General features: G+C 37.8%; 1 protein-coding gene and 2 gene segments (V, D, J or C); 1 reads left to right on the forward strand and 2 right to left on the reverse strand.

Moving 5' to 3' along the window:
- The window catches only part of LOC117956451 (CD209 antigen-like protein E), a 10,017-nt gene extending 684 nt beyond the window's left edge, over positions 1 to 9,333 (reverse strand). Inside the window, exons 1-5 of the mRNA XM_034891530.1 lie at positions 9,085 to 9,333; positions 7,528 to 7,656; positions 5,531 to 5,701; positions 5,206 to 5,381; positions 4,254 to 4,369 (exon numbers count right to left, since the gene is read on the reverse strand). Coding sequence (XP_034747421.1) covers positions 4,254 to 4,369; positions 5,206 to 5,381; positions 5,531 to 5,701; positions 7,528 to 7,656; positions 9,085 to 9,193 — 701 coding nt within the window. The 5' untranslated portion in view covers positions 9,194 to 9,333. The remainder of the gene's footprint in view (positions 1 to 4,253; positions 4,370 to 5,205; positions 5,382 to 5,530; positions 5,702 to 7,527; positions 7,657 to 9,084) is intronic.
- LOC117956455 overlaps positions 2,839 to 14,943 on the forward strand; it is a 23,589-nt gene continuing 11,484 nt past the window's right edge. Inside the window, 1 exon segment of the C gene segment in view lies at positions 2,839 to 2,865. Coding sequence covers positions 2,842 to 2,865 — 24 coding nt within the window.
- LOC117956453 lies at positions 12,537 to 13,113 on the reverse strand. The segment is given in 2 exon segments: positions 12,537 to 12,864; positions 12,972 to 13,113. Coding segments are annotated over 2 exon segments (414 nt in total).

Here is a 14,943-nt window from a genome sequence, read left to right on the forward strand (position 1 = left end):
CCCCCCCCCCCCCCCCCATAGTTTTGAAGCTTTTGCGGACATTTTTGTCACTTTTCTCAATGTTCTTTCGTACATTATTTTTAACGCTACAAAATTCAATAAAACATCCAAATTAAAGAAGATAGTGGGCTGTTCATTTATTTTTGTGAAGAGCGTTGTGTGGAAGAATCAGCGTTATTTTTCTCAAAATTTGTTTGAAAGAAACCCACTTCTCTGATAAAGACTTTTTTTTTTAAATGGGTTAAATTTGACCCGAGGACAATGCAATGATTAAATGGTTTTAAATAAAAATTTCATCCATTTATTTATTAAGGCAAGAGAAATATCACTTTGGTGTACTAAAAGTTCTTCAATACTGAAATAATGTTCATATCAGATCATTAAACAGAAAATCAGTCTGGAGATAAACACATAAGTTAAAAAGTGGTTAAGGGGTTTAAAGATGAAGGTTAACGATGTGAAATTACTCAGAAATCATCTGAGCAGAGCCGAGCCAGAACAACATGAGGAAAAACATAAGAAACATCTCAGCAGGAAAAGAGGAAGGGAAGGAATGTAGGGGTCAAAAAAAGGAAGGATAAAAGGTTAGTCATTTTTCAAAATGAGGAAGAGAAATCAGATGATTATTAGAAAATATGTTGAGCACAAGGTAGGAAGAGAACTTTGGAGAGTTAAAACACACACTGAGGACCAAACATTAAGACTGGCCGATGGTGAAGAAGATGTATCTGTCGACAGTTCAGGTGCTTTTGTTTATATCAGAGGTCAGAGGTCAGAGGTTAGGGTCACCTGCAGCGCTCTGCAGCAGTTTAACAGCAGTTACATAACGCTGCTCAGAGCTGCTGTTTGGATGCCACCGCCAGCTGTTTCTCACAACTGGAACATCCACAACTCCTTGTCATTGTTTTTGTACTTACCAATACTCCCCTGTTCATTTACATTTAAATAAGGACAATAGATTTATGTTACAGCAACAAACTTTTTGATTGACCTGTCTGCATTTTTTGTTCATATATTACTTTGTAATCTGAGTGGTGGATTGTGTTTTTGATGCTTTGCATTAAAATGCAAAGGATCCTGTGATTTGTATTTGAGAAAAGCGCTCTACTAAGAAATTGTACTTACTTTACTTACTAAAATACATGTTGATTCAATTGTAAAATAGAAGAGCACTCGGAGAGCAAAGACATCCACCATGGCCTTATATCACAATGTTAAAGGTACCATGACATGGTGCTCTTTGGATGATTTTATACAGACCTTAGTGGTCCCCTAATACTAGATCTGAAGTCTCTTTTATATAGACCTTAGTGGTCCCCTAATACTGTCTCTGAAGTCTCTTTTATATAGACCTTAGTGGTCCCCTAATACTGTATCTGAAGTCTCTTTTATATAGACCTTAGTGGTCCCTAATACTAGATCTGAAGTCTCTTTTATATAGACCTTAGTGGTCCCCTAATACTGTATCTGAAGTCTCTTTTATACAGACCTTAGTGGTCCCCTAATACTGTATCTGAAGTCTCTTTTATATAGACCTTAGTGGTCCCCTAATGCTGTATCTGAAGTCTCTTTTATACAGACCTTAGTGGTCCCCTAATACTGTATTTGAAGTCTCTTTTATATAGACCTTAGTGGTCCCTAATACTGTATCTGAAGTCTCTTTTATATAGACCTTAGTGGTCCCTAATACTGTATCTGAAGTCGCTTTTATATAGACCCTAGTGGTCTCCTAATACTGTATCTGAAGTCTCTTTTAAATAGACCTTAGTGGTCCCCTAATACTGTATCTGAAGTATTTTTCTCGAAATTCAGCCTTGGTGCAGAAGTACAGCCATTGGAGCCAGTCCCACAATCAGCTGACCTTAGGACGTACCATTTCTGAGTCTGTAGCTTTTGAGGAGGTAAGGGGCCTCATAAGGAGCAAGAGTCCAGATCGGCCCATCTGAGCTTTCATATTCTCAAAGGCAGAGCAGGACACCCAGGGCTCGGTTTACACCTATCACCATTTGGGACCATAGGCAGCATGGGGGAACTCATATTAATGTTAAAAAAATCATCATAAAGTGAATTTTTTATGCCATGGGACCTTTAAATAAAGTGAAAACTAATTTGTTACAAGAAGATTAGGTAAGTAGTTGTTCCATAATCCTGCTGATAGACAGACAGACGAAAAAAAAGGGAACCATGACATAACCTCCTCAAAATAGGTGGAAATTCAACATGCAACAGATAATGTGTCTTCAGGTAGCTTTTTGTCCAACCAACAGTCCAAAACCCCTAAAAATTCAGTTTACACTGAATATACCAGAGAAAAGCAGTCTGACGGTCATTGAGAGAGGGAAGGATGGGCTATGGTTTAATTTAGGGTTAGACTGCACACATTTCCCAACAGTTTATCCTGGAAAATATTAATAGTGTTGTTCTCGGGTGTCCAAGTGACCGAAATAGTTGGGCCAAGAATGAAACAAGAGCTGAAAGAGAAGTTAAAACTCGTGTCTCTACACAATCACAGTGTAGAGTTGGTGTGAATGTTGCATCGTCAGTTTAACCCTCGTGTTGTCTTTCCATCAAAGTTGAAAATCAAAACTCTTGTTGAGGCTTTTTATTGATTTAAAAAAAACATTTTTGATGCTTTTTTCAATGTTTGTCACTTTTTCTTTGATATTTTCAACACTACGTAACACCAACCTATTCACTTTAGTTCTACAGTTATTTTTGGAATTTATGGTCAATAAATCTAATTTATAGGAAATTATTATTTTATAATATAATTATTCTAATTTGAGTTAGAAAAGCAGAAATTAGGAATTATTGGGACAAAAATTAAAGGAATGGATGTTGATGGATAATCACAGACTGGAATATGTCAACTTTTACTCAATACTATTTCAAAAACACTTCCATTTGTTTTTCAAATGCTATAAAATTGAATAAGACGCCCCAAAATTAATGAAAGTAGAGATGTGTACTTGGCAAAGAGCGTTGGGTGGAATCGATCATGTTATTTTGGGGAATTAAAAAGAACATTGATATAGGAAAGCGGGTCAATTTGACCCGAGGACAACATGTGGGTTAAGAAAATTGCAGAAAGTAGTAGAGCATACTGGCCCATTGAAAACGGCCTCCCTCGAGCCATGCTACTAGTGTGGCTTAAAAGTCGTGTCCAGGAACTTCACTTCCTTTTTTTTGTTCCTTCCAAACGAAAATCCTATGCAATACTTCTTGTTTCACACAGATTACTTTTCATGAAGTAATCTGTAGTTTGCACTTAATAATTTTCCTCGTCTACTTCCCCCTGCCCTGCCTTTTTCCCCTCTGCAGGCTGCATCTTCCCTGTGGCCACATCACTTTTTATTTGGCTAACAACCATCACTGTGCAGCTTGCAGGCCAAAACCTGAGCCAGAGTGTTGTAGGTATGCGAGAGGTCAAAGTTCAACGGCGGTCCAATGGTCAGTCGATCTGTGTTTGTCCAAACAGTCTGGAGCTAGAGGAGTGAACCTGCAGAAATGTACTGTTTATCGTATTGAAGCTCTTCACTAGATTTTGGGAGTCTCCATATTCTGCAAGGCTACATTACATGTTGTGTCTTTTTTTTTTTAATATCTGGTCAAGTTCTTCGTATTAATTAACGAGTGAGAAACTTTTAGTTGTAAACGTATGAATGTTTTGCAGCCCATTTTGAGTTTGGGGTATAGTTTTCTCTTGTATAGTATACGTATAGTATCGTATAGTTTATATGTGTCTGATCCATATGTTTATCTTATCAAGGTGAACAGCTTTTTTTAGTCATTTTTCATTCTAGAAGGCACAACGTTTCTCCAGTTGCTGCTACGTCTGCTCCACAAAATGAATGCTAAACTGTCTTTTTTTTTTTTTTAACAAATATAAGTTGTGCTATGTTGCTGTATTTGTGGTTGGCATTGGGCGGCGATGGCATGTGGCTACGAGTCCGTCATCAGGATTGGGAAAGGAAGTCTCCAGTCTCCTGTTGACTACGCTAGCCTGGGCGCGCTAGCCAGATAGATCATGTTTTCTGGTGTAAACATCAAAGGAAACACAGAGGAACCGCTGGAGAAGATGAGCTTACGCTAGCAAGACGATCTCTAAGGACATCTCACGACTATGAAATCAACTAACCAGCCTCCTGCTGGGCCTGCTAGCCTGACTAAGTTTTCAGAAGTAAACATCAGAGTAAATACAGGGGAAAAGGTGAAGATGGGGAGGACAGTCTCAGATGAAGAAGTGGACTTACCCTTCGACCAGCGGGGTGCCATCCACCCATTTCCACTGATCCTCTGTGTGCTCGTCAGTGATCCCCAACCAGAAGGCGTTCCAGTGGCTTCTGGGAAGGAGATTCCACAGAAACGTCTGAGAGGAAACACACACACATGCACACACACAAAGGAAATGTAAGTAAATGCAAGGATGTATATGATGGTTTTTGTGCAACAAAGAAAGCTCAATGCCTGACCTTTGAATAAATGTTGATTATAATGCTAATTTTAAGGTTCGTACTTGTAATTTGGGTTTTTGCTTGAACACGTTTGTGTTTTTCCTGGGTTTATTGAGTGTAAGATATGTATAGAATAACACAGGCCTTTAACAGTTAACATTCAATGCCGTTTGTGGTTTATACTGTAAGTGACAAATGGATTCATTTATTTGAGCTAATGAAATGTGTTTGTTCACAATGAATCAACTCTTAAAGGAGTGGATCACAATTTAGTTTTTTAGTTTTAATTTCTAACATTATTCTATCAACAGACATATACCTTGATAGTCTGGCGTTATAATTAATTTACCTTCGTTGTACTGTGAGGGATTGGACTGTTTTTAATGGCAGGCTAGCAGATACTGTTGAGTTGTGCTAGCCTAGCACCGGCAAACTCTGCAACTGGATGAAAAGTGTTGAAAACTGTCTCCATTAATAGAAAAACACACTGACTAACTTGGAAATAAGGTCTTATGTCCAAAGTTCTGAACCACCCATTTAAGTTTGGTAATAAGTAAATAAAGTGAGTGAAGTAACCTGGTACAGTAGCAAAGAAACGGAGTTGCCGAGCTCAGTAGAAAATGAAGATGCTCTGCATGTTAAAACACATTTGTTCTGTAGAAGTCTCACACAACGGACACCAAATCTAACGGCGTTCCACGCAACATAATGGCAGCATTGTGATCGTCATGTTGCCACCATGCAGCTGTACCTGCTCCTCTGCCGTGTGGATGATGGCCAGGTGAGCTCCTTTGCTCTGGCAGTACGACTGGCTCTCGGGCCAATCCCTTGTGGTCCTGGAGATGAAGTAACAGCTGTTGTTGAAGAGATGCCAGTCCACGGGGCAGACGATAGGGGCCTTCGTCACAGGTTTGATCACAGTGGGAGCTGATGGCACGCGGAAAGCGAGATTAGGCAAATGGGAAGTAGCAGCGCAGTAACATCTCAAATGCAGACTTTACTCTCAAACGGTCACAGTGGCTCTACTGTATGGGTTAAAAGCTGACATGCATAGTACCAGATGTGGAGTTGTTTACCTTTTGTAGTCATCTTGGTGGCCAGTTTGGCCAGCAGCTCGTCCTTCTCTCGCTGAAGCTGCTCTTTCTCCTGCTGCAGTTTGCTGACGGAGGCGGTCAGAGCCGACGTGTTTACGTCCTGCCGCTGCATCTCGGACTTCCCTTCAACATCGCTCTGAGTTTTGTTCTTATCTGTGGAACATAACAAGCAATGGTCCACTAAATAAAAAGATATGGTAAACTTTAACCCTCATGTGGTCCACGGGTCAAATTGACCCGTTTTCCTATAGCAATGTTCTTTTTAATTCCCCAAAATAACATTATTGATTCCCCACAACGCTCTTTGCCAAGTACAAATCTCTACTTTCATTAATTTTGGGGCGTCTTATTCAATTTTATAGCATTTGAAAAACAAATTGAAGTGTTTTTGAAATAGTATTGAGTTAAAGTTGACATATTTGAGTCTGTGATTATCATCAACATCCATTCCTTTAATTTTAGTCTCAATAATTCCTAATTTCTTTTTTTCTAATGCAAACATTAGGTATAATTTCCTATAAATGAGGTTTATTGACCATGAGTTCCCAAATTAACTGTAAAACTAATTAATAAGTTAGTGTTACGTAGTGTTGAAAACATCCAACAAATGACAAACATTGAAAAAAAACATCAAATGTGTTGAAAAAAAGGACGAAAAAGTGAGAAAAAGTTCAAAACGTTGATTAAAAGCCTCAACAAAAGTATTGATTTTCAATTTTGAATGGAAGACAACACAGGGTTAATAATCAATTTAAAAATAATTTAAGAAGAACATCTTGAGACAAAGAATTCTGGTTGCTTTAAACAGAGCAGAGATAACGGCTTCAGTTCTTGTGGTAAAGGACTTTCTGACAGCAAGGTAAAGCGGTAAAAATATTCTAAATATAACCTACAATTAAAACTGTTTTTTATACACACTGTACGTTTAGCAGCTGCTAAGGCTGCTTCAGCAGAACATTGCTTAGCGTTTGTGTGTGTACTCCTGAAGGCTTTTCAGGTGTGAAATATGAGGCTATACAGACTTAATCATTCAGCTTTATTACATTTGTTACCTGAAAGGTGAGGAAAAACTGAATGATGGCTAATAATCAAAGTAAGGTGAGTTTTGTAAATGCAATGTGTTTTCATGCAGGACTGGATGGAAAAAAACAGAAAACTAAAGATCCACAATTATACACTCACTGTTCATTATCACATCATTTGCACTTCTTAGATAATGAAATTTAGTGTCAAATCATATAGTTATCTAAATAAACAACTGTATTTTATTTCTTTTTCATATTGTCAAACCTAAGTGTGTATTTACAGCCTACTTATCACATAGAAAACACTTCAAATCTTCACTTTAAACTTTGCTTATGTTGTCTCACTTTCGCTCAGCTGGCAGAAGTTGAGCTCACGAGCTCATTAAAAGCAGCTTGTCAGCCTTCTGACTGTGTGGATGTTTCAACATTAGCACAATCACATGTACTAAATATGTATAAAATCTGGCATACTATTGGGAAACATGCCTGAGTGTTGCAAAGCTTAGACCACTAGATCCTCTTTTTTGTCTTCTTTTTTTTTACATAAAACTCTTCACAATCAGCAATTTTTCATGTCAATGTCTCTGCCTCAGTTTTAAAGGCATGAGGGACTTACTGGGATTTATTATTTAACATCTTCCTGTTTAGTCTCACGAAATATTCACTTGTGTCTCCAGATGACCAACACTGAACTAATGACTGTGTAGACATTGCATAAGGGAGAAGTGTAGCAGCAGAATTGAGCAAAATACAGGACATATACATAATTTAACTTAAAAAAATAATGACTTTCAGGGCAAATGTTAAGTGGATTTAAAAGAAAATCAACGTCAGCACATTTGCTCTAAACTCAAGCACAATACACACATTCTTACAAGGTACATGTTGACTACTTTAACACACAAATGAATGTAGAATTAGTCTTCAATCTCGTTTGGTAGTGTCTGTACTCACAGTGTGCGGTGACAGCTATGATTGAGATCAGCAGGACGCCACACAGCGCAGCCAGGCAGAAGGTGAGGAGGCGGTAGGGCCCTGGGCCGCTCGGCCTGGGCATCACCATGACCGGAGATACTGGGTGAGCTGGAGGTGGCAAAGGGGGAATGGGTGTTAGGATGAAGATAACAAACCAAGTTTTTTGGATACTAAATATTGATATGTTTAATGTTAAATAACCACAATATTGAGTAATTGAGTCAAGTTTCGAACCCTGAAACACACTCTTTCCCCTTATACAACACAAAACAATGTTGCTCAATTCAAAATGATGTTTTTTTCAGTTAAAAGTACTTACCTTTTCAATATTATTTATGGTTAGCTACTTTTGCTAAACTATTTTAATTACATATTCAATTTAATTTAACGTTACTCACACTGCAATATTGTTCTTCTGCACCATTGCAACCGCACTTTACGAACCCTTTATTTGATGTCGCTTACAATAAGTCATACCTTCTGCTCACTGTCTGCTGTTTGCTTGTTGTGTGTTTACTTGTTTATTAGTTTGTTTTTGCTCTTATAGTAGAAAATGCTGCTGCTGTAATAAGGAAATTTCCCCGCTGTGGGATGAATAAAGTATAATCTAAACTGATTATTACAGTTTGTCCTCATACCATAACTAATGGAGTGCCACAGGGGTCTATTCTTAGCCCATTGCTTTTTACAATTGTATGCACATAACATACACACATAGATGTACCTCCTAATGTGTACTTCAATGTCTATTTTTATGCAGATAATACATATATATACCTTGGAATCCTCCCCTACCCGGGCTCTAATTCATCTTTAGTCTGAATTCAATTATTTTTCTGTTGATGGACTAATTGATTAGTCAAAAATTTGCTGCAGCTCTTTGCTGAAGTATATAATTTTATATAAACACAGATACTTAGCAATCTTGGTCATTGTCTATTCAACATTTTATTCAAACATTTTAAATGAAATATGTCTTTCTGTATAGAACTAAAAGATTTCGTCTTAACCGTGAAACCATACCAGATGGTTAATCATTTCCCCTCAGGGAGCAAACAAGTTAAAATTGAAGTTTGTCTGCACTCGATTAAAGAGAGATTTTCTACTCTCTCCATCATAACCTCAGCATGTAAGCCCTGTTCATCATAGTGCAGTACAATTTATCACCATGTTTTTAAATTCCTTTCAGAAGCTAGTAGTTAGCTTTAATCAATACATTAGAAATAAATGGAAAAATTGTGAAACCATTTAACCTGTCACCCATATGAACAACTTTATGCTATTTTCCTGTGTTAGATTCTTATTTTAAACTAATTGAAATGCTAAAATTAGAAGTTACATGCTCAAGACAAGGTAACTGATAATTGAGTTGTCATGTTTATGCAAGCAGGACAAGTCAATAAAAGACAAAAAGAACATGAACTCAAAATATTAAGTTACATTGAGACCTTAAAATAGCAAAAACAATGCTTTTAATTCCTCTATTAAGATGCAGCAGTTAAAAACTTGAAGTTGTATTGTTTGTTGAGTCCTTACCACTGAGTCTCACATCTGGCCTGCGGTTCAAATCGTCATATTCACCCTCATCGTCTATCAGTTTGGAGTACATCCCCTCGCAGGCCAGGGAGCTCCCGTTGGACGACATTGCAGCAATGTTAGAAACTAAAGTATTGAAATTAGGTGTTTAAAAAGTTTCACTGCAGATTAAAAGTGAGAAACAAACTCCCAGTCAAGCTCTGAGTCAGTTCCTTGAGCTGCTCTCTCCCTGTTTCAACAGTCCCTGGTTTAAACTGGAGTCAAGCACCACAGAGCGAGTCAAATGCAATCCCATTATATGTTTCAAAATAAAAGCCCTAATAATGCACATGTGCTCCCCAAGTTTAGTTCACTAAATTGAAATTAGTAAAATCACAGTAAAAGTGTTTGATTTAAAGTCCTGCATTCAAAATGTTTCATAAGTAAAAGATACAGAAGTATTAACAGGACAATGTTCAAATATAGGCTAACCATTTTGCAGGTTAGAATGCATTGCACCTATCAGTGTCATATTATTAGCCATTATATTAAATGATTAAATATTAAATACTGGACTAGATGTGCATAATTGCTTGCCATTTGCCTGATTCGGTGTATAATGTTCGCTTCAGTTAAACAACAACAAACTTCGAGCTAGCATGCTACATGCTGAAAATGGCAAGTTTTGAAGAATATTGGCACCCCCGAGGTTATAGCGCTGCACAAGACAATTGAGATTGGTTGATAGAAATGCAAACAACCCAAAGCATTTTTTTCTCCGTTTTCACTCAAATACAGTTTTTTGCATCCTGAAGAGCATTTCACAAAATTCTCAATTTAGATTTTGATGGGGAATGGGGAATGGGGATATGAGTTATTGTGAATCACAAGGCAAAATAAACAGTTCCCCCACTGTTATTTTATAAAAATAATAACAAATACACATGTCCACATACAAACTAAATATACCTACATATATATACTATATATACACCAATATTTACCTACAAACACACCGCAAGTATTCACTGATTTATATAAAGAAATTACCTTAAAAAAAAAATGAAACCGCATAAAAGAAAATTGTATTTGCCACCATTCATTGTCAAAGTTAATGCAACCCAATGGCAAAAAACAGAAAAATACCGACTTGACTTTTATTATGAAGGCCAACTTGTATGTTTTCTGTACTTGTGGTGGCTTGAAGTCACTCTCTTGTGCCACATTATTTACCCAAGACCTCTGCCGTTCTCTGACCTTTATTTACTTTAGAGGATTTATCGGAATATACAGTATGTTTTCCAGCATGCGTGTGTCATGCTGTGTTTCTCTCTAACAGGGCTTGTTCAGACAAGTCATAGTGCCTTCTGGGTGGATCAACCTTATTAGACCTCTTCCCCCGGACCGTGAGGACATGTATATACTGTGATTGACTGACATTTTCATGTTACTCTTGTTTGCTTAGATTCACCTGTAAGGACAGAACAATGCAACATGCAGTAGGTCATAGGTGTGTGCAAGATATTCCTGTATACAGCCACACAGAGAGAGGCTTTCTATCCAGATTTTAAGATGAAAGATTGAAGATTGGTCATTCCAGAGTACAATGTGATACGAAAAGACGTGCAAATTCACAGCTTAGGAAAACAATACAGCCCAGAAACAATTAAAAACACCGTAGAAAAAGTAAAGAAATTTTGCTATATACATGGAAATAAATAAATGCTTGTATGGGTGTGCAGAGCCTGTATAGTGATAAATATACAGTGTCTAGAAAACTGAAAAATAAAATTATCTAGATATCTAGATATAAATACCTAGATATATACAGTTTAAGCCACGCTACCACTGGAAATAGTGTTTTCTTTTGACTTTATTTAAGAAGTGTATTTTGGAACCTAAATGTAAAGAGTAGTTTCCCATGTTGCTCTTCCTCAATCCAACACCCGGTGAATAGTGCTTGTCACGTCTTGCCTTTTTTCCCAAAAGGCTGCATTGTGTTCTGTCCTGAACATCTGCTTACTGACTTCCAGTTGTTTGTATTCTCGCCTTGCTGCAGTGAAACTCCATGAAACACTGATTTTCAGCTTGGCATTAAGATGGTGTTAAATATGATATGGCTTTAAAGTTTTTAGTTGTTGGTTGCTGCTCCACCTTGTTCCTGGATGGGGTTTATAATTCGTTGGCTGTGTTTTATTTTATCCAACTAGATTTGACTTTGATGAGGCAACAACAACTAAAAAGATAAATAGATTGATAGATAGATAGATAGATAGATAGATAGATAGATAGATAGATAGATAGATAGATTTTTATTGATCCCAAAAAAATGGGAAATTCCAGCGTTGCAGAAGCAACATATCAGACACACAGCACACATACAGAATATATTGTACATGAAATAAATTTAAAATATATACAAGTTGGGAATATCAATAAAAATGTACAAGTATTATTAATAAAGCTGTAGATAATGTAAATAGAGTATTATAAAGTGTGTAAGGTGCACTTAGTGCAGTAAAAAAAAAAAATACAAACTAAAACCTTGAGTTAAAGAATATGAAAAACTAAGAAATAAATCAGCGAATATTTGAGAGAAATCAAGTCTGTTCTTTAAGAAAGGTTTATTCCCCAGACTGCTGGGTTGCATCTGTTGTCACCAGAGCTTCTCTGACACATGTGCAATGTCATTTCTGGACCAGAAGATGTCACCATTAAATAAAGTATTCAACTTTGAAACTCCAGCGGCAGCATGGCCCACATGGGATCATGTGTGCAACAGAGTGAAACTCCCACAGACCACAGTTGTACTGTTACAGTAACTAAAATCTGAAGATTATTTTGGTTTCCTTTCTCATTTCCTACAAACCCATCTGCACCTCCTCTTCAGCCCGGCAGGTTGATTTTGGTAATCAAATATACAACAATAAAACAACCTCCTTATGGTTCAATGATAACATATGTATAGCTGGGTAGTTGTAATATAGTTAAATTAATATTGTAATAACATTATAATAATGAAATTTATCCACCCTTTATGTTCCAAATATGTCCCTTTGGTTTCAAGGTAATACTTTACAAATGATTTGTTTTATCTTGTGTCTTCTTACCTGGAAACATGTACCGTAGTTTCTGTGTATTAACCATGAATCATTGGTTGAAAATGCAAAACTGCCTGTTTCTTTTTAACTAGATGGTAATATAAACAGAGGTGTAGATATTACCTTTACTGAGATCCACAGCACATACTCAAAATACTTAAATTAACCCTTTAATTAATTTACCCTTTTAGAAAACATATCTTTTGTAAAAACTTGATCATGGTGTCTACCTTTTGTTGTGAAGTGTGTGTGTGTGTGTGTGTGTGTGTGTGTGTGTCCTCAGTGAAGTGTATCAGTCTCTGCAGTAGCTTCCAGCTGCAGCAGTCAGTTCAGTTTCTGTTCAGTCTGACTGAGGGAGGTTTTTGTACGACGCTTTTTCACTGTGTGAACACCCACTGGCTGTTGATGTAATGATAACTCTGACAGTAGTAAACTGCTGCATCTTCAGTCTGGACTCCACTGATGGTCAGAGTGAAGTCAGAGTTTGATCCACTGCCTGTAAAACGATCTGGAATCCCTGATTGTCGAGAGCTAGCATAGTAAATGAGTAGTTTAGGAGTTTCTCCATCTCTCTGTTGGTACCAGGCTAAATAGTTAGAACTATAAACATCCTGACTGGTCCTACAGCTGATGGAGACGGAGCCTCCCAGAGCAGAGCTCACTGCTCCAGGCTGAGTCACTGTGACCTGGCCTCTGGACTCTGAGGACACAGAGACAAAAACATAAAGCAGCGTCATGGTTTAGTCGGCTTCATTTCAGAGGGACGGATGTTCATAGAGGAGAGGAGTTTGATTCTCTGGACTTTACCTGTGAAGCAGCAGCAGAGGAGAGTCCAGATGAGGACGGAGATCAAAGTCATGTTTTTGATGAGGAGGATTTCTGTGTCTTCTGTTGTCATGAAGGACAGCTGTCAGTCCTCCAGTGTCCAACTCTCAGGACTATAAAGTCTCCCAGAGCACTGGAGCATGGTGCTGCTGATGCAAAGTGGCTCTCTATGGAAATGCTCTGACTGACTCCAACAGGGACAGGGTGTTTCCTCTTCAGTGCTGACAACACTGACTTTATCAATTATTCATGATATAATGCATAAAGAAATTGAGAAATTGGATTGGATTACATTGGAAATTTGGGTGAAGTTGATTCTCTAGAATTATTAAAACCTATTAAACTGCACAGTCTTCATCACACAGCCAATGTGCATTTGTGTTCTCATTTGAGATGCATGCACATGCCAGGCCTGTACTACCACGTTAACGAGGTAACCTGGATGGATGGATCACTTGTTACTGGGTTAAATCGCTGAGGTAACTTGTACTGAACACCTAACCTGGTCGGGACCAGGATTTCTAATGAAAGATTTTCAGCAGAGAGAATTACGTGTTGGCTATTTGTCTGCTTCTTGAGCCGTGTGTTGCTAAGGTGACACATTGCTTTGATTTGTATTTCTATATTTTTCATTTGCTCTCATGATTGCTTCCCACTGCCAGGGTTGTAACTGAAATATTAGGCTAAAGTAACGACAGTTTATAGAAAGCACAAGCATAATTATGGTCAGATCTTGAGCCTGATGTGACATTGATGAGCGTTGTGATGTCAACATTTACAGCATCAGATATTATGTTGCTGGTTCTCTTTCCTGTTTCAGGAAGCAGCGACTGTATTGTGTAATGTCTGTAAAACCGTGTCTGTGTTCTTCATATTTATGAAGAATTATAGTTTGATCTCCTTATGTAAAAGATGTGGCTCTGGTAGATGGTTTCATAGTACAGGCCTAAGGACATTATTTCTACAAAGGAAGTTTCTTTAAAATCTCTCAAATATATTTTGTGTATTGATCACTATGAACATAATCCACGTCCACTATATTTGTGTAACAGCATTAGTGTTGTTACATAAAAACAGAATTATCTGCACGGCTCCACACACATAAGCAGCTCAGAATATATGTTCTGTACTTCTTGTAGTTTGATGAAGTGTTTAAATGCTTGTGTCTTTTTATTTCTTTTGGTAAGAGCATTTACTGAAGTAAAATGTTTTAAAGAACTCCAAACTGTGGATATAACTTTTGTGTAGATGTAAAAGAGGAGTGAGTGGAGCAAGAAAAGCTGCTGCTGATCTGATGACGTGGGACTCTGAGATGAGACGTCTGAGATGACGAGATGATGCATTTCTTGATGGAAGAAACCAGGAGTTCAATTTACAATGAAATAAATCATGGAGATACAAGATCTCACTGGTTCTGTTTCTACTCAATCTTTGTAAATACAACTGGAGTGATGTGAATTTTAACTTCTGATTATCAACAGAAGTCAACTCTGTAGTTTTTACTATCAAACGTGTGTGTGTGTGTGTGTGTGTGTGTGTGTGTCCTCAGTGAAGTGTATCAGTCTCTGCAGTAGCTTCCAGCTGCAGCAGTCAGTTCAGTTTCTGTTCAGTCTGACTGAGGGAGGTTTTTGTACGACGCTTTTTCACTGTGTGAACACAGCCTGACTGTTGATGTAATGATAACTCTGACAGTAGTAAACTGCTGCATCTTCAGTCTGGACTCCACTGATGGTCAGAGTGAAGTCAGAGTTTGATCCACTGCCTGTAAAACGATCTGGAATCCCTGAGTGTCGAGTGCTAGTATATTTAATGAGCAGTTTAGGAGTTTCTCCATCTCTCTGTTGGTACCACTGTAGATAGTTAATGTGTGTAACAGCCTGACTGGTCCTACAGCTGATGGAGACGGAGCCTCCCAGAGCAGAGCTCACTGCTCCAGGCTGAGTCACTGTGACCT

The sequence above is a fragment of the Etheostoma cragini genome, chromosome 14 (genome assembly GCF_013103735.1).
Source record: "Etheostoma cragini isolate CJK2018 chromosome 14, CSU_Ecrag_1.0, whole genome shotgun sequence".
NCBI classification, from domain to species: Eukaryota; Metazoa; Chordata; class Actinopteri; order Perciformes; family Percidae; genus Etheostoma; species Etheostoma cragini.